Here is a 27,327-nt window from a genome sequence, read left to right as displayed (position 1 = left end):
TAAACACTGGCTTTTATTTAAGAATTTATTTATTTGAGAAAACATTTTCTTTTAAATTAGCTTGTTTGATGCTTGTTTCTATTAAATACACCCGGTTCTCCTAAAGATGAACCCTTTGATTTGTTAAAACATTTGTCAATTTGATTCACGGTTTGTTATTTGTGGTTAGTATATATCGTTTTTTTGCATTGTCGGTTGCTTGATATGGTTGATTGGTTTGTCGGCTACTTCAAGATCGGTAGCTCAGGCCTGTGCAGTACTTAATTGCATTAGTTGATCGATTTGTGTCTCTGATTTGTTACGCAGAGTCTGCTGCTTTCGTCGTTGAATCAAGTTCGTATTAGAGTTACACTACAAATTAGCAATTAAATTAGATTTACAAATAAATAAAACGTACGACAAACGAATTTTAGTTATACATTATACATATGAAAGTGTAAGCTGCCCTTGTGCCTTTCCTCAGTATCTCGCTATGGAATGTATTCTGAGCAGCTCTACGAAATGCTAATTAAAATCTTAATCACTAGCTGTTTGTTCGTCGATTTGGCCGCTAATACGAAATGGCTTTACTGCGATGGCTGGCGCTTGTGGCGCGGTGGCGAAATCAGGGAGCTCCTTGTGGCATCTCCGCGGTTTGGCAGCTTGCTCCGCAGCATCTGCTCGTGGACATAGATGAGCAGTCCCACGTCCCGGTGGCCAGCCTGCCAGGCGATCTTGAAGGCCGTGCTGCCATCCTGGGTGAGAAAAAAATCATTAAAACCCTCTTCTATATATACACTAAGAGGAGTTTTCAGGCACACTCACCACATCGGTGACCAGTGAATCGCACTCTGGATGCGACAGTAGGTGCTTGATCACATCCACGCGTCCGTGCTCGGCGGCGCACATCAGAGCCGTGCTGCCGTCCTCGTCCTGGATATTGATATCCGCCCCGGCGTCCAGGAGCATATTGACCATGTCCCCGTTACCATGCGACACAGCGAGCATCAAAGCGGTCTGGCAGTGCTGTGGATTGTTGGATGGAGACAGGATGGGAGCGGTTAGTAGGGGAGTAGTCGGGGGTCAGCTCATACTGGGCTCGGGATCAATGGGCGTTTGGGGCCCCTTACCTACCTTCTTGGCCCGTATGTTGACATCGGCCATCTTGAACAGTCGCTCGACGACTGTTCGATGGGCTGGCTGCTTCAGCTTGGCCAACGATACGAGCATCACCGACGTGTATCCGGCGTTATTCATCTGGTTTACATCGCAAACCTTAGAATCCAGCAGTATGGATACCACATCGAAGTTGCCGTGCGAGACTGCATAGTGCATGGCCGTGTTGCCCTGAAATTAGATTTATCTTTAGTAACCACTCACACAATTACTTAAAAGGTGATTGAAGCTCACATTACTGTCGGATAGATTGACACAATACTCCAGCAGTGGGATCGACAGCGATTCAAAGTAATCCAGATAGTCCTCCACCTCATGGGGATCGGATTTGCCAGTGCTGGAGTTATTGAACCAGTGATCCTGGATGGTCGTCTTGGCCGACTTGAGGCTCTGCGAGGAGATGGGCTTGGCGCCCAACTTCTTCAACAGCGAGTCGTTTATGATCTTGAGGGCGTCTTTGAGGCTCTTGGACAACTCGGTTCTTAAGGAGATAATTACAATTCAAAAAATAAATAAATAATATATTACAATAAAATATAAATATTTTCAGTAACTTACTTTTTTCGGGGCTCCGATTCCGCCTGGGCCAACTGGTGGAGCTGGGCTTTGGTGGCCGGCTGCTCGATCACGGTCACCTGGGAGCCCTCGCTCTGACTAGATTTGAGTGGAGTGCTGGACTTCTTGCGCGCTCCCTGGGCAATCTGAACATCGATGGGCGGACTGGAATCACTGGAGGAGCTCATCGCCGGCTCCTGTTCCGGTGATTCGGACTTGGTAGTGCCCGAGGAGGTCATCAGCGGGGCTGGAGAGGCGTCGCGCGACCAACTGATGCTCACCCGCTTCTCCTCCCGGACTATCAACTCATCCTCGCCCAGGAGACTCAGATCCAGCGAATCCTTCTGCGGTTGACGGATGAAGCTTTGGGACTCGGGCAGCGGCTCCGATGCCTGGAAACTGGACACAGTCGGTGGCTTCTCCTGCAGGGAGCTGAAGGGGAATAACCTTGATAAGTACGGCAGCTTGGTGGTGTCGGAAAGACAAATCCTAAACCCACGTTACAAGCAGAGCCGAGCATCCGCTGACCAGCAGCGGATAGCACGTGAAACTGCTCAGGCTGGAGAACATTGGCAGCACCATGCGAAAAACCAAAATCCAAACATAAAGCAAAAATAAGCGGCTCAGCAATTGGGCCAAAGCAAACACCAAAACTCAACTGAAGGTCAAGACATTTCGATTTCGGGCTCTGACTTTTGTGACCCCAATGCGCAAGAGCTAACATCTGGTTGGGGTCTTGGCTAAAAGCTCAAAGTGAAACTTGGCTAGCACAGTGGGTCAAAGTTAAAGTTACAACGATATTATAAAATTTGGCAAATATATATAATTAAGTTGAATGTGCGAAGAAAAGCAATAAAAAAAAATTATTAGGATTTTAAACATAATTCATTCAAAAGAATTCATCTTTATCAAGATCAGGATATTTTATAAAAAAGTTGGATTGACTCACCTCAATCGCGCCTTCCTTTCCACCTGTGGACTGGGCGTTGGCGAGGGCGTGGCCAGCGTGTAGGTGTTCTGCCGCATGAACTCCTTGCGCACCGGACTCGGACTGGTGAGGTGCTTGGGTCGCGGAATACGCGAGTCCGCCGACGTGGAGCGTCGCGATGCTCCTCCCGTCCTGGTGGCCGTGGGGCTGGCCTTCGAGAAGCCCCTGGCCAGATCCTGGATGGCCTCCTTGCAGGAATCACAGTAGTTGGCTGCACAGGCAATGGAGATGTGCGGCTTGACAATGTCGCCACAGCCCACGTCCCGCTTGCGCACCTCCTCCGTGTTGCAGGCGGAGTGGCTGGTTCGAACTTTAGCCGCCTCCGGCTCCTCCACCTTGTCCGTATTGCTGGCTGTGTGGCGGGTTGATGGGCGTGGCACCGACTCCGACACCTGTTCCGCCTTCGTCTGACTCCGAGTGAGTCGCTGCAGTCCCTTGGTATCAGTTTGCCGGGATACCTGCTCCGTTGCACACTGGACGCCGGAGTGCTGTTGCTGCGGATTAATCTGGGCCCCAGTGGAACGAACTGCAGCCGTGGTGGTTTGACTTCCCGAACTGAGAACCAGGGTTACTGGCGTCTGGCACCCAATTGTCTTACGCACCACGGATACGCTCTCGTTCTCGCCCAAACTGAAGGTATTGCTGCGTCCGGGCATTTGAGGAGCCGTTTTCAACTTCTCCGCCGGAGTTTCCGGACCGCAGGCTACGCTTTTCTTGCTGACGGCACACTTTTCGCATAGTACATCATCCAGGCGATCATCAGAGCTGCCCACATGACGCACATCCGGCTTGCAACTGGTAAAGTTCTCCCTGGTAGCAGGTTTCGCAGTGACGCCCACATTGTACTTGAGTTTGGGTCGTTCCGGTGTGGTTTGCACTCCACTGTCCTTTTGGTCCCTCTGGGGCACATACATCTGGGTGCCCACAGAGATGAGCTTCCTCAGCTGTTGCTTTTGTGCATTGGTTAGTGCCTGCTCCACTTTCTTGTCCAGCTCCTCCTTGGAGTAGACGGTTTCCGACGGCTGAACTCCGACATTTCGCATGGTGGGCTGGTGGCCAACGGACACATCTCGTGTGGCAGGTGGTCGCACCACCGCCTGGGTGGACACATCCCTGCGAACAACGCTTGGAGATGGCGATGCCGAGGTGGAACTGCTGCGCATGCGTGCTCCTAGGCTCTCCAGCGACACTGGACTGATCCTTTGCGGGGTGAACTGCACGGGTGAGGCGGTCTTGAGTCCCGGACTTGGTGGCGAAGGCGTCTGCCGTTGACTTCGCATCAACTCCTCGTTCCTGCGCAGCAGCTTCTGTTTTTCCGAGCGAAGAGAACTAAGTTCCAGCTGAAAGGCAGAAGGGTATTTGTTAAATAAGATACATTTATAATGAAGATAGCAGCTATCTTACCTCCATATCGGGGATGGCTTTCACCTGCTCCTCCAGATCCTTAAGACGCTTCAGGCTCAGGGCCATCTGTTCGCGTATCTGGAATAGAGCTTGTGCATCCGCCGTGGTCTGTCCCGTTTCCGAGATGACTGGCGACTGCAGGGAGCTGCTGCTGGTGGAGCCGTTCTCCTGCGGTCGATCCTCCTTGAAGGTGGGCTTTCCCGTGGGCGTGGTGGCCAACAAGTGGTGGCGCCTTGGGGGCGGCGGTGGCGGAGTTCCTGTAGACTTGGCGCTCTCCAGCTGCTCCACCGGCGACTTGGCATTGGCCGCCACCGTGGCCTGCACGTAGCTCTCATATTGGACCTCCGCCGGACTGGGCCGCTGTCGCAGGGGAAGGGTGTTGGATCGCAGAAAGGGGCGTGGCGTGCCCGTGGGCGATTGGTTGCCCCCAATGCAGGAATCTTGAAATAATTGAATATAGCATGGTTAACTTAAGATTGGCTCTGGTGGAACTACAGGTTACTTGGTCTTCCGCTCTCCCTCCTGAGTAGAATCCTAATTTGTAAACTTGCCATGAGCTCTTGCCGCTGGCGACTGGACTACGAAGTCCGATAAATAATTTGGCAGAAAGCTCCTACGTCCAAAGATAAAACGCTTGCTTTTCGGATCTAATTTTAATAATTGTGCCAAAGTTCGTTTAATGTGCAAGCAACAAGTGTATGTGTAACTAAACATATACTTAATAAAAACAAAATAAAAAGCGAAATTCACCAAATCCGCCCCTTTTGCGTGTGTGCGTGAGCGAAAATTCGTCCCAAGATAAGAAGCTCGGGCTATTATTCAATATTAGTTTTTGTTTATCGCCCTGGCATACACACGTGTGTATATACTCTTTATTACCTCTTATATACATAATAGGCAAGGTTGTTGGCGTATTTTACTTGACACACTCCACTCATGCAGTCTGGTTTATGAGAGCAAATAGAGAAATTTATGGCCAGCTAAAGCGTCTATTTTAATCCCTACATTTTTACAATATTCCTCATACGCACTGTGCACCCTGCCAGCAACAATGTGTCACTCATCTTGCCAAGAATATTGTGCTGCTAACCATTTTTCCGCCCACTGTGCTGCTATTACTTAATACTCTGTGCAACGAACTTTTCGGCAATGGCAAACAGAAGGAAAATTTCTTTACACTTGGAGAAATAGGAGAGGGGAACTTTAATGGGTTAGTGCAAACTAATTTCTGTTACAATCTTAAGTGCTTAAAATCATTTTGATGTTGTAAGTTAACCGAACTATGATATTAATTGAGACCTCTATAGTGTGTTAATATTTTTCAGTGTTTGTTTTTTCTTAGCGGTGCCAAATTGGCTGATCGTCTTTGGTCAAGGCGAAATGTAGGGGAAATGGCGGGCGGTGGAGGGGGGCTTATGAGGGGCGCGTGACGCTGGGTAGCATTGACCGGGCCATAATTAATCAGTTTTTATGGCCCAACTAATTAGCAAGGAACGAAGTTCAAAACGGTAAAGAGTTCGCCCCAAATGAGTGTCTCCCTGAGTGCTAATAGACCTACAGTCGCTCCACCAGCTCTTCTGTGAGTTTGGCTTGCTGTCCGGCTTTAATTTGATGCTCCTCTTGGCCAAACGTTTCCGTCTTAGCGGTATGGCATCCTCCGAAGTCGAAAACATTTCTCCGCCTCTGTTTTGGTTTAGTCGGTTATTGATTTATTCAGTTTGGTTTGGTTAGAAAAGCACAGCAATTGCACTTGGCAGCCTTTGTGGGCCAAGGCAGCAGACATTGCACTTGGTTTGTCTGGCATTCGCAAGCCAAAGCGTAGCAAATATAATATTTGTTAGTTTCTTTAATATAATTGTTTTGTTTGCTCTTATCTTAGCGGCTGCTAATTAAAAGCGCTTGGCTATAAACAATATTAAATCATTTGATTTGCCAGATCAAAGCGACAGCTCATCAAAAGTTATCTGCTTTACAGTCGCGGCCAACGAAACATGCACACTTGGTTCACAAAACTCACATCGTAGAAGTTCATATTTCAGTTTTCGTAGAATCATTGGCATTTTAAGAGTATATATTCGTTTTTGATTTACAATTATGTGTTTATTTTTGTGCTGATTTTATGTCGTGCTAGTAATTTATGAGATTTATTTTCGTTTATATCCTGGGATCGTTTATTATAGATGATTTTACTTATTTGCTTATCGCGTAATTCTTTTCTTACACTTTACTCGTATTACTTTATGGTTGAGTTAAATATTTTTGTTGTTGTCAAACCGCTTTCGTGTTGTTTGCTGTCGAAATTATTGTCACATACTATCATGTAATTCGCATTAAATTTAGTTGCTGTTAACTCATCGTACTACAATTACATGTCTCGTTTTGATTAGTTGATTTCGGTTAAGGCATTTCGTATAATTATTATAAGTATCTTATTTTTCAGTTTCACGGACGCATTTTTATGCTATTCGTTCGAAAGTCGCCGACAAACTGCTCTCAGACTATTTTGTTCATTCGACCATCAACCACGGCAGCAAAAGCAGCATGAAGAGCGAAAAAAAAACCATTTAGCAATAGAGATTTTTGTGTTATTATTTAGCACAACTCTTGTGCGAAAGGCGAGCGGAAAAATAATGTTATGTCTATAGTACTAACAACGAAATAAACTAGAAACCAATTTGCTGAGAGCTCGTAGAGCAAAGTGATAACAGATAACGCTCAGCAAATACAAATTAAACAACCAAAATAAAAAGCACTCCATAGAAGTGAGCAACTTTCCGCTGTGTTTGTGCTGATAAGCTGAATGCACAATTATTAAAGCCAACTGATAAGTGATAATTCCAGTGACGTGGGCCAACAAAAGAGAGAGCATGCGAGCAACAGAGAGAGAGGGAGCGAAACCCTTGGGCTTGTTTATATTCAATGGGCCATTTGATAGGCAACTAATATTGATTTTTGATTGTGTATTTGCACACCAATTCGCATAGAGGGTTTGTCTGTGGTTTCCGAGTCAAGGCTGGGAAAACGAAGAGGCTAAATTTGAATAAATCATCATCAAGTTTAACAAAATATATCTTATGTCTTATCTTTGTGCAATTAATTATGGAACGAATAAATAATTTGATTGATATTTAAAGTCCTAACAAATTGAATGGCGAAAAACCCAAACCATTTGTTGATTAATGATTTTTTGGTGGGGCTCGCAGTTGGATAGTTCTAGGCATCACATTTATAACGATAATTAAAACGATTGGTATGTACGTAAACATTTTTTATATTGGTTTTAAAAGGGGTTCTACTTTACTTAATTTTAATGAAAATATTAAGCATTTCAATTTCCCTTTAACCAAATATTTTCTGTAAGTGCAAATAGCTCAAGGTTCCTGTTGTCTGCCTTTACACGCTTTTTGGCATTCATCTATTGTTAGAATGGCTTTCTGTACTCTACAAGTACTTTTTGGCATCGGGCTGCCTTTTGGCCATGTTCAATTCAATTTGAAAGCCATTTATTAATGGCCCGCACTTTGGCAATTACCATGGAACTGCAACCATTTTATACACATTAATCAATGACAACTCTTTGCGCCATGTCCTCTGGACAAAAAGAAACGGCAAACGGAACGCGACAATTTGATTTGTTTATTTGCATTGATTTTTTTTGCACACTATATGGCAAATTTATGGCATCAGCAAATGCGACAAAAACGAGCTGGAGCAAAATTTGCATGCAAATTGAGCGCCAAATGCGCATTTCAAATTGATTTGAGATACGAACGCCTCGAAAATTGCCTTGAAGTTGCCCCATGCCGCAAGCTGTAAGACCCAATTGAGTTTCAAATGCCAAAGATGCAAAGCAACTGTATCTGAATCTGAATCTGAATCTGTATCTGCAATTGCGTTTGCATGCTACTCCGTATCTGTATCTATATATCTTTGCAGTTGCCAGCAGTGAAGTGAAGTTTGATTTCTTTGCTTTTCTATTTCGTTTAAAACTTGAAACTTTGTAGATGCTGAAATATCCTTTGATCTTTCAGCACAGCTGCAGTAGTGACAACTTCATGGGAACCATGGGATTGTATGCCATAATTATAAAATAAATATTTGATAACATTTTTAAAGCTCAATCATACATAACTCAATCCCAGGCTAACACGTTTCTTCTAAGCTTTGCACATTTGTATATTAAAATATTAAGTAAAGTGACTACATACCCTATTAAGTATTTTTCGAATTTTATTACTTTTCCTTTCACTTTCCATTCCACTGTGTGACTTTTCTTCTATTTTCTTCTAAGAGTCTAGCTACATTTTTCACACTTTCGTGCGTAAAAATGTCACATGTGCCGCAGCAGCGCTAATTGCTAAGAAAAGAAAGCAAAAGTATCTGGCGTGTCTCACTTGGCTCTATGAATCATCTTGCTCACACTGAAAACAATACATAGAACTCTTTTACTACATTCAGCTAACATCACACAATATTACTAGTTTGTTATAAAACATTCTTAGGCAATCAAAGTATTTTCCAAAAATATACTTTCTTTCAGTCCAAGGCTTTTATCATTTTTATTATCCATAAACCCCTAATGTTTTTTCTGTGTATGGTATAGCACATGGTATTGATAAATTGAGCTCTTTTTGGCATGCTATTTTGGGAGATCGTTCTGACGCCCACTCACCTGCCACATCAAAGTGCCGATCCCACGTGCTGTTGCCCAGGCGATGACTCTTCTGCTCCTTCCATGCGCCATGACCATTGCTGATACTCAGGCTCAGTTTGTTGTTATTGCGATCCATGGACAGGGAGCCAGCTGCGTAGGGCGTCTTGCGCCGCTTCACAGAGGTCCGCTCCAGCGTCCGCTCGAAGTCGCTGCACACCTCGTCGAGCGCCTCGTGAAGGAAGGCCCTCGTCTCCGGCGGACTGATTGCCGGGCGATGTCGCTGATGGTAGATACCCGCATCGCTCTCCACGCCGCCACGCAGCGAGGAGCACGTGGATGAGGCGGTGCCGAAGGGCGACTCCGGTCGTGGCGGTATGCTGCCGTAGGTGAAACGGGGCACGGATGACGAACGCGGTCGGTAGCACGGAGTGGTGGTGGTGTACGACTGCGACATATTCAACGCCCCTCCTCCTCCTCCACCTCCAAGGGGGTGTGGCGAATCCGGTTCGCTTTCATGTGAGGTCTGTTTTAAAAAATTGTTATTGTGGGAAAAGGTTAAAATTACGTGCAGATGTGCGAATTTAAAGAGGAAAGGAGTAAGCACTCACTAATTTTTGGTTCCCCATCGCCCAATATCAATATCACTTTCTTTAGTTCAATGTATTATATTAAGCAATGTATTTCTTAGTACGAATTTCAATAAAATCTTTTACCAAGCTTGCTTAGTGTTTGTACGAATCTAACTACAATGTTTGGTAATTTGCATATCTTCAGTTTCCAGTGTTTCATATATAATATACCTTTCAAGAAAGCAAAGAAGTTGTATGTTTTCTCTAAATCTGCCTTAACCCTCTATACCGAAATGAATCCGATGGGCTATCGATGTCCGATGGCCAACCTACCTCGCTGAGCTTGCCCTGGACCCTGGACTCCGCCTGCCAGTCGCCGCCGAAGAGGCTCTCGAAGCCCAGCATGAACTCCATGGACTTTCGGGATCTCCTGCGATCCCGTCGCCGCTGCTCCTCCTCGCTGGGTTTCTCATGGGCCAGGGCCTCGCAGTAGCGCACAAAGTCCAGGTCGATGTGGTAGCCATAGGGACAGCAGTTGCAGCTGCGCACCGAGCGATTCATGCCCGAAGGAGCGGGATTCGCGGAGGACGCGACTGGACGAGCTGCAAAGGAATAAGGGGCAAAGAAGAAAGATAGAATAAGTATCTCATGGATATCAAAGCCAGACGACGTGTATCTTAATGTCACTACCAAGGTCACATCAACGTTCGATTCTTGGTATTGGCCAGAGTCAAAGCACACAAAAAAAGGTATCATCTTCTTGGACGGAGCCACACCTGCCCTCCATCAAACAAGTTTCGAATTTGGTAAACTGAGCAGCAGGTACAAAAAAAGGCGCAGTTCTCGGAATGAGCGTCTGTAGCCGCGAGATAAATTCGTGCCTTATTTATGCTTAATTGCGCCTTATAATATTTAATTTTGGTTTATTTAGATAAACCACTTTTGACTGGGTGAATCACTTTTAACGAAGCAATTTAAGTTATTTACGTTGGCATTGGTTTAAACGATTTTGCAATCAAGGAAAATAAAATAGTTAAATAATGATTCAAGTAATGGGGCTTAATAGTCGACGGCATAGAGTTTTCTTAGACAAAAAAAAAAGTCAAAAGCAAACACCGCTCAAGTTTGTTTGATTTTTTTTCCTTATTTATTTATAACTCACTTTCTTGCGGAATTTTCGCCTCATACCAGAGCCACAAAACCCCTAGCCAAAAAACAACCCAAAGCATTTTATGGTTACTCGATTTAGCACTTAAAACATTTGAAATTCCTGCAGCTCGTCGGCTGACCTCCGATTCTTCGATAGCACTAAGAGGCCAAGGAAAAACTAAAGAAACCAAACGTTCTGCTTCACGGGAAAGCCTTCACCAAACTGACCGGCAAACGTATCAAATTCTCACTATATTCATCATGCAGCAAATTAAACCAAGATAAGATATGGGAGCATTTAGCCACGCTTATCAAGTTGACAAGTATGTATAAAGCTCTTTGCCGTCGCCATCTGTTGGCGAACTGCAAGCGGTTCGGATTGAAAAGTGCAAAAGATACTTTTCACTTTTCATTCATGAAAACCATGAAAACCAAAACCAACGGCGTGGGCAGGCAAACGCGTCTCCAGCTCCAGAGTCGTGGGCGTGTCTAGATTGTGAAAGTGTTTAACGCGGCGTATACGTGTTGGATCGCTTCAAGAGGTCGCATATTGATGAGCTCGAGTGGCCGTAATTAGCAGGCGGCTCCATGGCCACGGCCAAATCTGTTCGCCGGCTTAATTATCGTCGATCGAATCACACACACCCACTAACAACGAAACACTTATAATCACATAATCACACAGACTATTCAAATTTGGCGCGGCTTCTACTATTTTTTGGATTTAGTGGGCGATCGGGGTATTTGCATCCATAAACACCCCCTAATTGCTGTGTGAGTAGCTTAAATGGCTAGGACAAAGCTTAAATTTTAAGTACCTCTGCTTGATAAATGAATCGGCTTCTAAACTTCAACTTTCTCGCATAATTGCTGCACCAAATTACAACCGACATTTTGCACAAATACAATCTGTATGCCAGAGAGTTTACAACTTCATTTGGGCGACAATCTGCCAGCCATATAAGGGCGCCTACATACAGGCACATAAATCGCATTGTCGCACCCGACTCACATAAAAATTAAGAAATTAACCCGGCTCGATTGCCACAGTTGAATTACGATCATGATCGTGAGTTCCATGTATCCATGTGCCGTGTCCCATGTCCCAATCATCATTATCATGATCGTTCCCATGTTGATCAGACCTCTCTTGTAATGACTACTCTTTTTTTTCGGCGTAGGCGTTTTGGTGAACGATGCAGATGCTGTCCAGCATACAAAATGAACTCGACTTGTGAATGAACTGGGAAAGAAATCCCAATCCAGGTTCGTATCGAAGTGGATATACCCTTAAGTCTTAACAGTTTGAAATAGGGAAGCAGCTTGGTGGGAGATGTTTGTAATCTCCAAAAGTAACGATATACCCTTTAGCCAGGGGTATGGCAACACCAAATCCGAACTGGTTGTCCAACTGACATGTGCACAATTTGCTCGTATGGCGATATGGGGGCTTTGCTATCTGAGGTGGGCGGTATTCGCAGTTGCAGTTGCAGCTGCTGCGGCTAATGAAGCTAACGGTGCAATAGCTGCTGCGGCCCCACAGCCACAAATTACCGTAAAGCGCAAAAATTTAATTATGCAAAACACGTGCAACGCTGTTCGATCTAATTGCATGCCCCAACTCACTTGACAGGCAACCAAAAAAAAATAAGACAGCCAAATATAAAATAAGTGAATAATGGGTATATTAGCCAGAAACAAGAAATAACTGCAATTTGTTATTAACCAAATAAACACCTCTTAATTAAAACTCATGGGCTTATTCACATACATTTTGCTATTACTCTCTAATAAAATAATATATAGAAGCTCTATGTCCTTTATTCACTTGCATATTATTTAATCTGCTAATTAGCTTAAGAAAAACGCACTTCTCTTTAATGGATTTCGATTTCTTCTTGAACTTCCAAATTTTCATTATTTTTTTTAAGTGCTCCCCAGACGGGATTCGTCCTATTTATGACTGCACTTTAATTACCCAATTAAAGTTGGCCCTTTGTGTTGGATGCAGTGGTTTATGGCGTTTTTGTTTTTAATGAATTTTGAACGTGCCATAAACTTTTGTCGTTTCTTGGCTTCTATTTCAAAATTATGGTAAACACTTCGTGTGTGGCTAATGAGCTGAAATCGCGGGCTGGCTGACATAAACGCACACGTTGCCCATTTTAATTGCTTCAATTAACGCTGAAGTCGAAAATCAAAACCTGCCACGCCCACCGCCAACAAAACCGTCAACTCACATCCGCTTGTCATAAATTGGTCGAAGAAAAAACCGACCAAAAATAGTGAGATATCGGAAAATATTTGCGTTTTGAGCCGCAAAAACCAGTTTCGTCTCAGTTTGGCTTAATTAAAAGTTGCATTTGCGGCGAAGTGGGGAGTAATGAAGTGTGGGTCTTGCCAAAATTGATTGTCGTAAAGAAGTCGAAATGCGAAATATTTTACATTTTTACTGGACCCTAGAGTGGGCTGAAACTGAAACTGAAAAAGTGCGTTGCGGCGCCGCTGTGACAAATTTGCCTTTTTGGCCAAGTTGAGTGTATTGTTAACACGGCTCAACACAATTGTGGGTGTTGGCCCGACTTGCCGGATTTGTGTGCGGGCGTCAGGTTGACCCACATCCGATCTTGTGGCCAAAGCTGCTGCTGTAGAATGTCTGCCATGTGGGCCTGAGACACGTTTTTAGTATTACTTTTATGGCCCCGGCCCACGCTGGGTTTTAATTCAACTTACCATTTTCCTCAATGAAGGCGCGTTGACTTCGCAAAACCAGCGACCTGGAAACGAATCGGACCAAAGAAATTCTTGTTAGTGCATATTGGCAAACAACGAAAACAATATAATGACAGATAACAGGGCCTGCACAAACAATAATAAAGAAAGTCGCTTGCGAAACGCTCGAAAAACGCCAACAGTATTTGCCGCGGCTATCGGATTTAAAAATAAATCAATGCAGCAGGCACACAGAGAAAAATGTAGGTGCACAAAATATTACAGAAAAATTGACAATGATTCTCTGCAAAAAAAATGATATGCATTTGACATTAAGTAGAACTGAATTATGCTAGTTTAAATATAAAAAATACATTTAAAAGATTCTTAATGCTTGGAAATGTCAAAGGTATTTACCTCGTTAGAAGGAAATTATTTTTTTGGACTTTCAATACTAGTACTTTTGTCTCAGTGCAATCGACACGGAATGCGACAAATGCGTAGATACCAAAGATACACAAGTCGAGCGACAGATATAGATACAATTCACACTGTCGAAGGGAAGAAATTATAATAAAATATATCAAGCTGTCAGCGTTTTGAGTTCCTGTTGTCGCCCCCTTTGTTTGGTATTTGGAAACATCTTTGGAAAAATATAGTTGAGCGTGCGCCACAAAATCCAGCATAATCTATGTGCCCCGCCAACCGGAGGAATGGTTCTCGTCCAGCCCATCCACATCCACATCCACTGCCATATCCACATCCACATCCCCAGCAGAACTCATTAGTGAACTTTGCCGCCGTGATCCCTACTCTAATTTTTCTCGAATTTCGTGGAAAACGTAACATGCGTGCTGCATTTTTCATTTTTCCACTTTAGTGGAAGCGGAAACTGCAATTATTTATAATTTGTTTTGGTTCCCAATGGGGATTCGGGGATTCTGCCGCAGACGAGTGCCCACATTATCCTTATGCAATTAGCCAGCCAAATAAGCCAGCTTCACCTTAGGTTTTCATGCTTTATCAAATTAATTGGCTGTCATGTTTTGGCCAAAACAACAGCATTGCTAATTTAATGATATTATAAATAAAGTAAATGCATTTGAGAAGGAGTCAAGTTGAAAGCCGTCTGGCAATTTGCTGCCATATTTCTCAAGCCATTTTTCACGTTTCCATTGCGTTTGCCCGATTTGAAAATATGTATGTAAAATGAAAATTTATGCGTCAACTGATTTATGCGGTTTCGCTTTATGCATGTTACATGAATGGAAAAGGCCTGACATGGACCCACTTCCCCACCCCCTCCTCCCCCTTTTTTCAAATACGAAAAGAACTTGCATTCATGTGGAACGGTTGCGGCATCGCGTATTTTTGGATTGCAGACCAAATTAATATGCGTGTTTATGATTATGATACACGAAACTCGTTGTTTTTATGTTCTGCCTTCTACGCTCGTCTAGCCACAATTTGTTGCGGCTTTTCCTTGTTTACGCCGGCCATTTTCATAATTAGAAATTATTCAAATTGGATTCGGGTTGGTTGAAAACAAAGATTCATGGCTTGCGAGTTGTCACATTTGGATGGTTCTTAGTTTTAGATTTAAACGCAAAGAAAAACGGATTCAGATATTGACAGGTTAGATATTTTATTCAGAAAACTGCTGGTAAATTATAAACTTATCAATAAGAATTGTAAACCTGTTGGGCTTTTTCATGCTAATCGTACGTACGAAGGTTAAAGATGATATATCGTAAACCTGAATATAATAATTAATAACACTATGGAAACATGTCTTGGAAACACCCCTACTTATTGATTTCGGCCCATTGCCACACCGAATTCGCACTTAAGCTCACACCTTCAACACCTCCATAAAAACAACACACTCAAGAAACAACATCCGATAAACACTTTTAGTTTTTTTGCCACTATATGCGAAACACCCGCACATTCGGCGCGACTTCCTTGCAATGCGGATTAAGATGATATCGATCCGCGGACCCATTTCTGGTATCTTTACCTCCAGAAGCGCTTCACTGCTTCCTGTTCGGTGGGCGTCAGGTGGGTTATCTTTTCGGCAAACTTTGACTCATCGTAGCCCCCGATTACGGAGTTGTGGAGAATCATATCGCCGACGTTTTTGGGGCGAACACTCATGCCCGTTTTTCCTAATGGCCTTTAGTCGATGGCTTTCTGCGATGGCATTTATTAGCATTTGGCTTCTTGGATTTACACACACATGCACATACACATACACATACACTTAGCTAATGGAAATTCTATGCCAAATTTAATTAACTCCGAGTGCCGCAGACGAATACTTTTGCCCCGACATCACGGCATTTGGAGGGCCACTTTTCATCGCCGTTGCACTTTTAGTTATTTTTTCTTTTTTTTTTTTTGTTGGTTTTGCTGACTCAGAGAGCTTGTAATTTTTTTAGATTTAGTTTCACGTGCTTTGTGCGGCTTTTTTGTCGTGTGTTTTTTGGTTTACTGTTTGTGCGAGTTAAACGCTCCGCGCTCGAAAATCGCTCGAATCGAACTGAATGCGCCGGGAGAAAAACTTCACGAGTTCGCCGCCTGAACTTTATGCTCTGTAAATGTGAGTATCTGTGTGCTTGACGCTCGTGTGTGCGTGTGCGTATGCGTTTCAGTATATCTCTTGTGTTTGTTTTGGTTGTCGACTGTGTTTTTGTTTGCCGACCGATCGTTAAAGAACGCTGCCAGCGCCAAACCAATCTGAGTACCACCCAAAAAAAGGGGAAAAAAAACCCAAAACTAAAATCCAATCACAATGGCAAGTGTACGTTTGTTGTTAGGCGATATTGTTTTGCTTTTAGCCCAGAGCTTAGCTCAAACGAGAGAGCTATCGATACGATAATTAATAAATACAAGTAAGTGACTGCTAAGCGGCACCAAAACCAGTTCGTAACGAGTCCGCTCCGACACCCAAACAACCCGATGCCGATTCCAAGTCCAATTCCGAATCCAAATCTCTGCGGACGCCCGATAAGCGAACTTACACCTGTACTGAGAGAAAATGTGTGTTATGTCATGGTCGATTTGCTTGTCAGTTGAGTGTCGAGAACTCGTAGCCAATTCCTATCAATAATTTGTATTGATGTCTAGAAAATGTAGCTATATAAAATTATGTCAGTATCTATACTATATCTTCTTCATATTAAGCAACCCCTTGTTCAACCAAAAATTCAATCGCGACAGCATTTCAATATATAGATTTCTCTCTGTGTAGCATTCGTATCTGTGTATGTATCTTAGTATCCGAGTATCTCCGCTAAGTTCTGGTAGCGGAAGCATTTGCCATGATTGATGAAGTTGGAACGGTGTCGCCCTATCCAGGATGTTTGATCTTTCGCCGTGGGCATCATTAAATCCCACAGAAGCGGAGTTGGAAAATCTAGTTGCTACACCACAAAGTGAGATATCTTTGGGACACGACAGGTCATTAAGCAGAAAGATATTCTGGTTAACTAATTAAAGCTGGCAACGCAGTGCCATCAGCATTAACGAATGTAACGAGTGTAAATCATAAAATGAGTACGTATTCATACTTCTTCGGCCTAACTCATCATTCATAAAACCAGGCTCAGAATGACCTGCCAAAAAACAAAACCAGTAGTTGTACACTCAGCGGGTTACAAATGCCTGGGAATTGTGAAAAAAAAAAAAAATAATTGTTTATAGACAAATTCCTTTGTGGGAAGAGCGGGCCTGCGGCTATTAGAAATCGATTGGGTGGGACGCATGAATAATTGCAGCAATTTATTACCCCATTAAAGCAATGTGAAACTCCGCTAACGCAAAATTAAAAGCCGTGAAATCCACTGGCCAAAACACTAAACTTGTTTATGAATAGCAAAGTGAAAAAAATTACAGTTCGACAGAAACGGAAACCGGCTCACTTAACGCAAAGCGTTGAAAAGCACACAAAACTGCGACATTTTTGTAGAAATTCTCGGCCAACTCATAGGGCATGAAATTTCGTTAGCGCGCAGCTCATGGAATATTCATATTTCCGTAGAAAAAATCGGGCTCATTAACATAAATTACAAAATCAATGCTCGAGGGAAATACTAATTATGAAATAAAACGATCATTTCATGGACTCGCACTCCCTCGACCACTTCGAGTTCAATAGACGATCTGCTGATAGGCGGCTTTGACATCGATGTCTTGCCTTTTAAGGCGGCAATTGTTCAAATAATACACAATTGATAGTTGTTGTCCGCAGAGCAAACATTTAATTACGTTTATAAACATTTTGATTAGAGAATAAGCCGCACATTTGTGATCATTGGCGGCTTCTGGATGCAGCCATTCAGTTGATCACGATGGTTACAGTGGATAAGAAGCTCAATTATGGAGCTTAGAAAAATACTACTTATCTAACAACTAAACTAATGGGTATTTAAAAGTTTTCTTAGTGAATAAAGTGTTCTTGAATAATAATTCAATTAGGCAAAAGCTAAATATGCTAATTAAATGTTTTCCGTTTCTATTAATATTTAGATTAATAGTTTGTTAAACAGAAATTTAATTCACTTAGATCGAATTAATATCAAACTATTGGTGATTATTTTATAAAACCTAATTGGTTGATATCTCCGATTCATGTATCTCCCATACAATAATGCTCATGTATTAATATAGATACTTAGGTACTTCTAGTTACTTATTAAAAAACTGAATGTGCCTACAACATCCTTTCATATAGCACGAGTTAAGATCAATGCTACATACATATATTATGCTGGAGTGTCGGTAAATAGATCTAAAGTGTCGTACAACAACTGAGTTGCATGACATGAAGTTTGACATATTGAAATGACTATATATATAAGTCGGTTTTGAGTGCGGGCGAGTGTTATCTTATCGGCCGACCTGTCAATGTGTATGAGTCGACAATATGTTTATTTATATTTATTTCGAGAACTGAGTTCGAAGGGGGAGAAAACTGCACTCGAGCACTGACAATGTTGGCGTTTTTTACGGTTTTGGTTCTGGTTTGTGGGTACTCAAAACTAGTAATTATAGTTTTCCTGTACTAGTTAGACTTTACAAAGAGTTATCATTAAGCAGGGAATATAAACAGGTAATGTATTCAACCCCTTATTTATTTAATAGCCCCGTGAAAGAAGTTCTAAATGCCTATTCAATTATCTGGTCATCAAACAAAAGATATCAATTACAAAGGTTATCCTCAGTTTAGTTCCACTTTGGCGATTTCAATAGATTTAAGCTTAACCCGTCGAGTCATTTGATATTCATTTACTGACACTCATTAAAGTGATTGAGTTGTTTTCCTGGGATGTTTTCCCCAGCTGTTTATAAACAGTCCCAAAAAGTGTGAAACTCATGTCTCCATCTACGAGGTATTCCGGCTTCTTGCGCCTCTTTCTTTCTCAGTTTTTGGGTCATTTCAATCAACACCTGTCAAATGGGCCGCATCTCATGCGTTGGCGTTGTCTAGACGGGATGGAAAATTCGGAAAAAACAAACTCACACGACTGTTGGAAATCAATTAAAAGAAATTGCTGGCCGCAAGGCACAAAAGAAACCGTTCTCGGCTCAAGGCATATCGACACTTTCGCTAAACAAAAAAATAAAGGAAACAACCTTTTTTGCATATCGATAAACGGGGTTTGGCGTTTATAATTTATGCGATTTGGCGCAGTTTACGACAGGCTAACAAATTTTTGCTGCAACCGCCCCATGTGGCCGCTCGGCAGCAAGAGATACAAGATGCAAGCGCAAGATACAAAACGCCGCCAGGGGCAAGCCATCAAGGCCGGAGATGGAGTTTAGTTTCTTGTTGTTATCCGAGGGGAGGATTGCCAGCCGAGCTGCAGATGGAGTTTCCAAGGGGGGCTTGGATTGGGGTTTGGGGTCCATAGATGAAGTCTTACGACCGCCGAAAGCCATGAGGCGCATAATCGAAAACAGAATTGCGGTGAACGCGTGCGCCGCAGCCTGACGTCAAAGTTGTAAATTATGATATAGCATGTTATAGCCATGACGGCGATCACCGATCGCAGATCACAGATCGCAGATGGGGTCGTTCACGGGGGAAGTGGGGGAAGGGGGCCAGTTGGCCTGGCCGTAAATATAGTATTTGAGTTAATTGCAAACGTTTGTAATCGTTAGGCGAAAAAGGTGATCGCCTTTGAAGATCATCACTTCGGACCGCACCGGCGCCACCCACTTATTTTACACTCAAAATAAAGGGGGGATCTTAAGTGAATTTGACTAGGACATATAGATATAGTTACTTTCGCAACCTACTATAACATGTCATTCTCTCAGCTGAATATTTCCCTTATATATATAACAAGTATCTTATTTAGCATTTGAGTGACCAACTTCCATTTTTCCGCAGTGCAATCCTTATTGCCAGCTCAGGCGGCGATTTATCAACAATCTTAATGCAATTTCAATGCCTTCAATTGTGAGGCTATCGTACGAATCTCGACTGTAAATCAAAGCCATGAAGCACCATTGCATCATTGGCAAAATATTTTACCGCCGGACGACGATCGTTAAGTGAGCAACTATTAATGAGAGAAAGATCACTGGAGTGGCATCGACTTATAAGAGATATCCAGGCGACAAGTCAGTGACAGATTGTGAGAGTTGAGCTTGACATTTGGCTGGCAGCTTTGCGGTTTTTGTTTTTCGCACTGCCATCGGGGCGTATGCGCAATTTGCATATGACAAGCTACAAAGCGACTTGAACTGCTGACGATGCCGCAGTTAAATGAATGTGCCCCGCCTCTTAATTGGTTAAATACGTTGTTATATCATCGGGTAACTGATAAACAAACGTCTTTAAATGTATACCTTAATGGTTAAATTAATTAAATAAACTTTGATGCAGTCTGTAGTTTGCCTTTAAATTGTTTTAGCTTTAACGTATATCGTTGACTTCACCTTTATTCCTTCATATTTTGAGGCATTTTTCTGTCTTTTTCCTCGTCTCAATAAATGAATATTAACACTTTGGCATTGATTTTCCCCCTGAGCCATTAAATTTGTCTTGCACTTGGATCTGGGCGTATCGGGTTTCGTAATTGAATTTCAATCGGTGAAAGTAAATGGCAAACTTCATACTCGCATCCAGCGACCAAGGCAATCAGACACTGCAAATATCCCAACCACTTTATGGCCAAATCGTGAGCGCATAAACCAAAATTGAAAATGCCTCTCGACATTCGCCGAATGTCCGCTTTGAATTGCGCATTTGAAACAGGTGGTTGAGGGAACGCTTCTACGCAAAATTATGCAAATATTTGGAGTCCCAAAAGCGATCAACAAAAAAAAGGTGACAGCATTATCGGCATACGGCGTCGTTAGAAGTTACCTTTTGTCCACAGTATTTTGTGTGTCATATGCAAACGAGGCCTGGCAAAAATACACTTCGAAAATTGATATTCGATAGTCGAGAAGTGAGGCCAAACCCGTGTGGAATGCCGTTGATTTGGCTATAAATTTGCGTGTCCCGAAACTATTAATCGAATCACTTTTGTTTTAGCCACAATAGTCTCGAGTTACCAGTCATTAGCCCACTTGACCACAACACAATGAGAAATCACCTCAACTCCAGCCACAATGGCGATGAAGTAATTTTATTATGTGTATCTTGACACTTGAAATTATGAAAAAGGAGTATAGTAAATTTGCCCCCGGCCATAATGACTCGAACGAATTTTTGCCAAAGTTTAACCTTCTCAGGTGTGCCAGCAAATAATAATAATTGAGCAGACAGAGACATCGGTCCACAAAAACCAAGAGTCATAATAGACATGGCTCAGACAATTGTCTACCTTCCAGCGGAAGCACTTTGCAAGGTTGAGAGCTGGCGCTGATTTCATTCACATCCAAAAAACAACAATGAAACACACAAAAACCAGTCGTCTCTACACGAATTACTTGCCAATTGCAGGCACACAAAACGCCGACGTTTGACGCATTCATAACGAGCCTTTGACTTACTTTTTAGTCAACGCAAAACGAACAGTGAATACGAGTATTTTCCATATTGGCAAGTTAATGGGGAATTGTTGCCAGCTGGTCAGCAGTACGATAATTTTGGCAAGCCACCTTAATTTTCCCACAAAATATCAAAATGCAACAAGTGCAGGCCATCGGGCTAAGCCAAAACTGCAATTTGTATCTTGTAAAACACACACAAAAGAAGGAACTCGACTGTGGAACAGAATATTTCTGGTAATTGGATACAAGTAGCTTTCGTGTTGCGACTGGGGAATGCTCTTTAAGGTGAAATAAATATAATATTAATTTCTTGATATATTTTGAGTTAAATATACAAGGTTAAAACAAGTTTGGCATTAAGTGCAATGCAAAGAATACCCTGGAATACTTCTGTCAGATCGAACTTGAATGTAATTAAAACCAATCTTAGCTTAAATATATTTTAAACAATTTTTATCATTTCTAAACTAAAAGTCTTTAGAATACCGAACAGATTGATAGGATAACAAAGTACCAAAACTGCAACAGTTTATGACGCCAACTGCATAAATCAAAAGACTCGGGACTCGGATTACCAACGAAAACTGCGGACCCAGACTTTTTTATCCGCTGCTTCTTTCTTCCCTTGATTTTTTCCAGCTTTATGACGACCAAAACCGGCTGGCATATTCGTATAATACCAGAGGAGAGAACTTGGTCCCTGCACGACGGCGCAAATAACTTTGCAGCGTGACTGGGATAAAATGCCAAGCCACACACAGCTGAAAAATAAAAGGGAAAAAGTATCCAAAAAGCTGGCGAAGCATCTTCCACCAGACTCCAGCCAAAAACTCCAAGCTACAGGCGGCAAAATTCAAACAAATCGCTCAAACAATGCCACAAAAATGAGAAACCAAAAGCACAACCAAAAAAATACAATACGAAGAAAATGAGAAAACAATTCTTTTTTATTTTGTTGTTGTTGTTTGCCTGTTGTTGTTGTTGACACGACTTGCGCAACTTTGTAGTATCGCATTAGAAAAACCCCTGAGCGCTTTTCCACAGAGCCAAGCTCGGCTCAGATTTCATTTAATTGATTACAGCGATCGTGTGTGTATTAGAAACGCTCGATTGGGTGGGCCATGGGAACGAGGCGTTTTTAAACGCCTGAAAAACGCCACAGAAACGCATCCGATTTCTAGAAATAGCGGGCGCCAAAAGTTCCAAACAGCAGCTTTGGCTTAAATAAAAAGTAGATCACTGTAACTTTATAGGGATGAGGAGGAATTTATTTATAAAACTTTAATAATACCCATAAGACTAAACAAGAAAATCTGTATCTTTCTTTTTTAACAATGAATTGCAAAATCGTAATATCCATTCATTTCATTTCAATAAATTCTAGTGTAAACTATTTTGTTCAGAAGTGATTACTGAATTGTGATATTAAGTTATAGTTATTTTTGGAACTTGTAAGATTTTATTCATTACTTTAAATATTTGATACCCACTTTATTGACCACTAACTTCCTGCACTCAGTGTGCCTGCATGCACCTAAGCGTTTTAGCCATATTTCGTTGCGGTGCGCCAATCTGTTGTTTGTTTTTTGCGCTACTGTTTGGCCGCAACTTGGTGTTCATAACTTGGCTAATGAGAGACACTAAAACAAAGCAAAAACAACCCGGCAACAACGCAGTGCATTAAAAAACTTGTTATTGCCCTCGTCTATGTAGCTGCGACTGCGCACAAATTTGTAAGCATTAAGTTTGAGGCTTTTTTTGCCGTCGTCTGTCCGTCTATTTAAGTTTATTATTATGGCCTTTTTGCACTAGCGGACATTTATTGGCGTCTTGTTCGGTGCTATGTTGTTGTCTCGATGTTTTTGCTGCCCAGTTTTATTTGTTTCTTTATGCGATTAGCCAAGTTCATGCGCTCTGAGGGTCACCGTTGCACGCGAGGCGTGGCCAAATGATCTATGAATGGCTTTAACCAGTCGAGTCGAAGCTGCATTTCCCAACCACTTTAAGCCTATTAGGAGGCGAAGTCAATCGATCTTGGCTTATAAAAGATACATATTCAGCCACTTATGCCTGGCATCTCCATTGAACACTTGCCGTATTTCAGCGACAAATTGCCAAATACCCTCAGCCAATTCCATTGATCTTTTGGCATCAAAGGTTCGCCGCCGCCGCCATTGCGCGATTTGGTCAGTAAAATGGAAACTCCTGCTGCTGGCCAACAAAAGTTTTCCCATTGTTCGAAGATCGATAGCTTAATGGGATTGCCATTACGTCAACTTGATGGAGGCAGAAAAGGGCATTACCATATCCAATAATCCATCAAATATGAATAGTTTCTTGAGCTTTGATTTTTAACGTGCTTTAGCAATAGGAATTCGGGTTTATTAACATGATTTTGACATTTTCACAGAGTGCCCAACATTTCCTAAAATCGTACTTTGTAAGATTGATATGAAGTTTTTATAACAAAAAGAAATGTACTACATCAAATAACTTTACTAAATGTTTATGTTATAGTGAGGTTTATACTTTTCTATTCTATTATTCGTTTCTACTATATGCAACTTATATTTACTCAGCACTTTAACCCAGAATATCTTTGGCTAGATCAGAAGCATTCTTTCAATACCCCGACATGAAGCTCATTGAATGAGAAACACAATCGAGGCGAGATTTTACTAAATAGATATCTCGGATTCCCCGCGGGCCATCATGGGCAACTTTAACCCATTGTGACCCACCGTTTTGCCACAGTGGCACGCGAGCCAACTAGTTAGTCAGCTAGCCAACTTCAGCAGCTATCCGCATCGAAGATTGCGTGCTGTTTGTCTTGGGCTGGTTATTGGTTTTTCCTGCTACTTAAGGCCAACATGCAATGGCTGTAAGCCATCACTTGGCTTATTAAAACGCAATCAGCGCGGTCACAGGAAGCAGCCGGCACAGAAACACACTCAGATACATAACACATAACAAGTAAAAGAAAATACACAAAAAAGCAACACACACACTTCTTGTTTGCCCAAGTCAACGCTGCTTTTGACCATAAATCGCAGTGGGGCCAAACCGCCTTCAAAACTATTCGCGGCATTTGTGTCAAACACGCGACCCAGTCTTCCAACTGCAACTGCGTCTTGCTCGGCCTGCACTCTACAGTCTGCACTCTACAGTCTAGAGGCTACAGGCTACAGTCTACAATCTTGAACAATCTTCGCTGCCTGCTGGCCTCTTCCCATTGGAGAGCCGGCAAACAATTGGCGACAGCCACTGCCACTTTTGGCCAGTTTGCCCGACTCTGGCCAAATCAGCGAAATGCACTAAATTGGCAACTGGCTTAGAAAGTCGATGGGGTGGCTACCGCTGCTGTTTCTGCTACTGCAATTGCAACGGAGCGAAAGAAAGTCAAATGACAGCCAATACACGCAGCCAACTGACACAATCAGCATTCAAGTGGCTTGATGTATGTTCAAGGGTTAAACGGGAGTTACGTTGTGCGTTAATATACAAATTCACTTCTAGAAGTTCTTGAGAATTGAAGCATATTCTATATAGGTTTCCAAGTAAATATATACAGATAAAGCGGAGTTTTCCCTGCAGGAGTTTTTCGTGTACTTACATTATGGTTTATTTACTGCTGATGCTGCGATGCCGACGAAGTCGTAATTGCTGATTGTTGCAGCTGCAATTGTTCTCCCCTCGCCGCTGCAGTTTAATTAGCAGCTGCAGGGCGCATCCGCAGTTGCTGTTGTTGCTGCTGCTGTTGCAGTTGCATCTGGCTGGCCCAGCATCATTAGCTGACTGATTGGCGAAGCATAGACCGTGAGGCGACTGCGCCACCTTCTGGCGAAAAAACGATACCTTTTCCTGGGATTTTTCCTTTTTTCTTTTTTATTTTGATTTTTTTTGTGCTGTTTCACTTTTCAACGTGTTGTTGTCGTTAACTTGTCGAGGCTGTCGTTGTTTTGTTATTTTATATTTTTTACGCGAACGTTGCCAGTTGCATGTTAATTAAGTGCGCCTTGACTGCATTTTCCTTAGCCAGTTTTTCGTACTTTTGCTGCTTTTCACGCTGCAAGGGTTAAGCGATTGTAGTTGGAGCTCTGCATTTAAGCCACGTTTATGCTGAGCATGCCGTCTAATGGGCAGCGTTTGTTTTATGTCAGACTGATGGGCAGTTCAAATATCTATTAGGTGGAATTTAAGGCACGTTTTGTGCACCCGTCATGACTTGGACATTTATGCAAAATCGAAAGGTTGGATGAGTTATTACTTGGGCTAACTGACACACAAGGATGGGCATTCTTGGAATTTCTGAACCTCCAAAGCAGCGGGCGGGCTTATAATGAGAATTTACATTATAAAATTCTACGAAGGTGAGAAACAATTTAGAGTAACTATTTTCGGACTGGTGAACAGTCTAATTAAATAAAAAGGAAATGTGTTTTAAGATCTTTTGGGGATTTAGTTAAAGTGGAAATCTTATTAAGTGATAACAAAATTAATATAAAAGGCTTTTAATTAAACAAACCAAAATGTGAAATACTTATTATCTTTCATTGCATACGTGTTATACCAGATTGACATTTTTGGATTACCACTACATTTCTTTATGGGATATTCCAATCTGCTCTTAAAAATCCCCATAAAGCACTTCCAAAGATCGGTAATTTATAATCTATCGAGGCATTCCAAGGTTAGCACTAGTATGAGATCTGAAGTTATTCCCAAGCAACCCACGCCAAACTGACAGAACTCATAAACCAAATATCGCAGCAGAGAACTTTGCGTTGGCGTTGCAGCTGCGAAAAGAACTCCAACTGACCAAAAACCAAAAAGCTAAAACCAAAATACCAAAAAGCCAAAACCAAATGCCTTTTGCCAGATTTTATGATTATCATATAGTAGGTGCGTGTGTATATTTCGCGTTGCTGACTTTTGAGATCACTTTATGGGCTGTTGGTCTTATAAAGCACTTTGGCCACCCGACGTGGGTTGGTTTTTTAGTGCGAAATTGTTTCTTTTTTAATGACAGCCAGGTCCGCAAAGCATTAAGGGGCATCTGTAGACAGCATTCAGATTTTCAACGAGTCATTGCAGGTGCATTAAAACTGACAAACTGACAAACTGAATGAGTGACAGGTTGGCCGGTTGATGAAAGGCCTCAGAATTTCCGCCTTCGAGCCATGTTGTCTAATGCACTTTTAATGATTTTATACAACTGCTGTTATGCCCATTGCCTCGTTTTTTTTTTTTTGAATTTTTGTATTTTTCGTTTGTAACAACTTGTTTTGGTTTCGGTTCACGCACCTGTTTCACTGCTGTTCACTGCTCTTTTAAAGGCAAAACAAAAGCAACTGCCGCTCAATTACAAGCGACAAAACGTTTTTTTAATGAACGAACAAAATACCCGAAGCGGGATAATTTGTCGCATTTTCCCACAGACACAAAAAACTGCAACTCGAAAACGAGAAAATCGAAACTGAGCTCCAAATCCGTGGTGCGCGACACGAGATGTTGCAAGCGACGCGTACGAACTGCAACTGCAACATGAAGTTGTGCAGCTGCCGGGAAAAATGCTTCCCGGCCAAGATACACACTCTCTCCCGCTCTCTGGCTATATGTGTGGATATAGATCTCTGCTCTCCCGATTTGATCCAAACCGATCCGATCCCTCAACTCTTTCCGTGTTGCCAAACGAAACGTTCTAACGAGATCTGCATTGGGAACTGGAAACTGAAACTGAAATGGAATTCTAACCGCGTCGCCAGTGTTTCGTTGTTGTCCGCTGGCCGAGCTGCTCGCAACTGAGCGCCAGGTGCGAATCCACTCGGTAACGAAGCCCAGGTGAGGCCAAAACGCCGGCAGAGGCACTCGAGCGGCTCACCGGCTTCAATGGGTTAACTGGCCCAAACGCCAGTTGCTCGTTAGCCACATGTTGCCAGCGTTTGTGAGCGTGCATTGAAAGGAAAATAAAAGGTAATGAAACGGATAAAAGGAAAATATTGTAACTATAAGAAATTGAATAAGAATTAAATAAGAAATTTCTTGACTGCCTAGATTTAATCTAGATTATTTTATTAGTTATTGTTTTTTCCTTCTAAAAGTGTAGAAAGTCCTTAAGAGAATGCATTTTG

General features: G+C 42.4%; 1 protein-coding gene across 12 annotated transcripts; it reads right to left on the bottom strand.

The window, feature by feature from the left end:
- Window positions 1-11: 11 nt before the first annotated feature.
- Window positions 12-26,989, bottom strand: LOC120446684 (KN motif and ankyrin repeat domain-containing protein 1). 12 transcript variants are annotated; one of them, XM_039627768.2, is made up of 12 exons: window positions 26,951-26,989; window positions 24,810-25,262; window positions 13,208-13,251; window positions 9,659-9,927; window positions 8,775-9,279; window positions 4,103-4,542; window positions 2,660-4,038; window positions 1,714-2,142; window positions 1,390-1,636; window positions 1,114-1,326; window positions 805-1,005; window positions 12-734 (listed from the first exon to the last, which is right to left on the bottom strand). In XM_039627768.2, coding segments are annotated over exons 2-12 (3,897 nt in total). In that variant the 5' UTR covers window positions 24,812-25,262; window positions 26,951-26,989; the 3' UTR covers window positions 12-566. The 12 variants fall into 12 exon arrangements, with proteins under 12 accessions (XP_039483702.1, XP_039483699.1, XP_039483701.1 ...); XM_039627765.2 differs by having other exon boundaries at window positions 26,501-26,967; XM_039627767.2 differs by lacking the exon at window positions 26,951-26,989 and having other exon boundaries at window positions 24,810-25,349.
- Between the last annotated feature and the right edge of the window lie 338 nt (window positions 26,990-27,327).

Source organism: Drosophila santomea, chromosome 2R (assembly GCF_016746245.2).
Source record: "Drosophila santomea strain STO CAGO 1482 chromosome 2R, Prin_Dsan_1.1, whole genome shotgun sequence".
Classification (NCBI taxonomy): Eukaryota; Metazoa; Arthropoda; class Insecta; order Diptera; family Drosophilidae; genus Drosophila; species Drosophila santomea.
The sequence above is the reverse complement of the archived record's forward strand: the minus strand, read 5'-3'. Positions and strand labels throughout refer to the sequence as shown.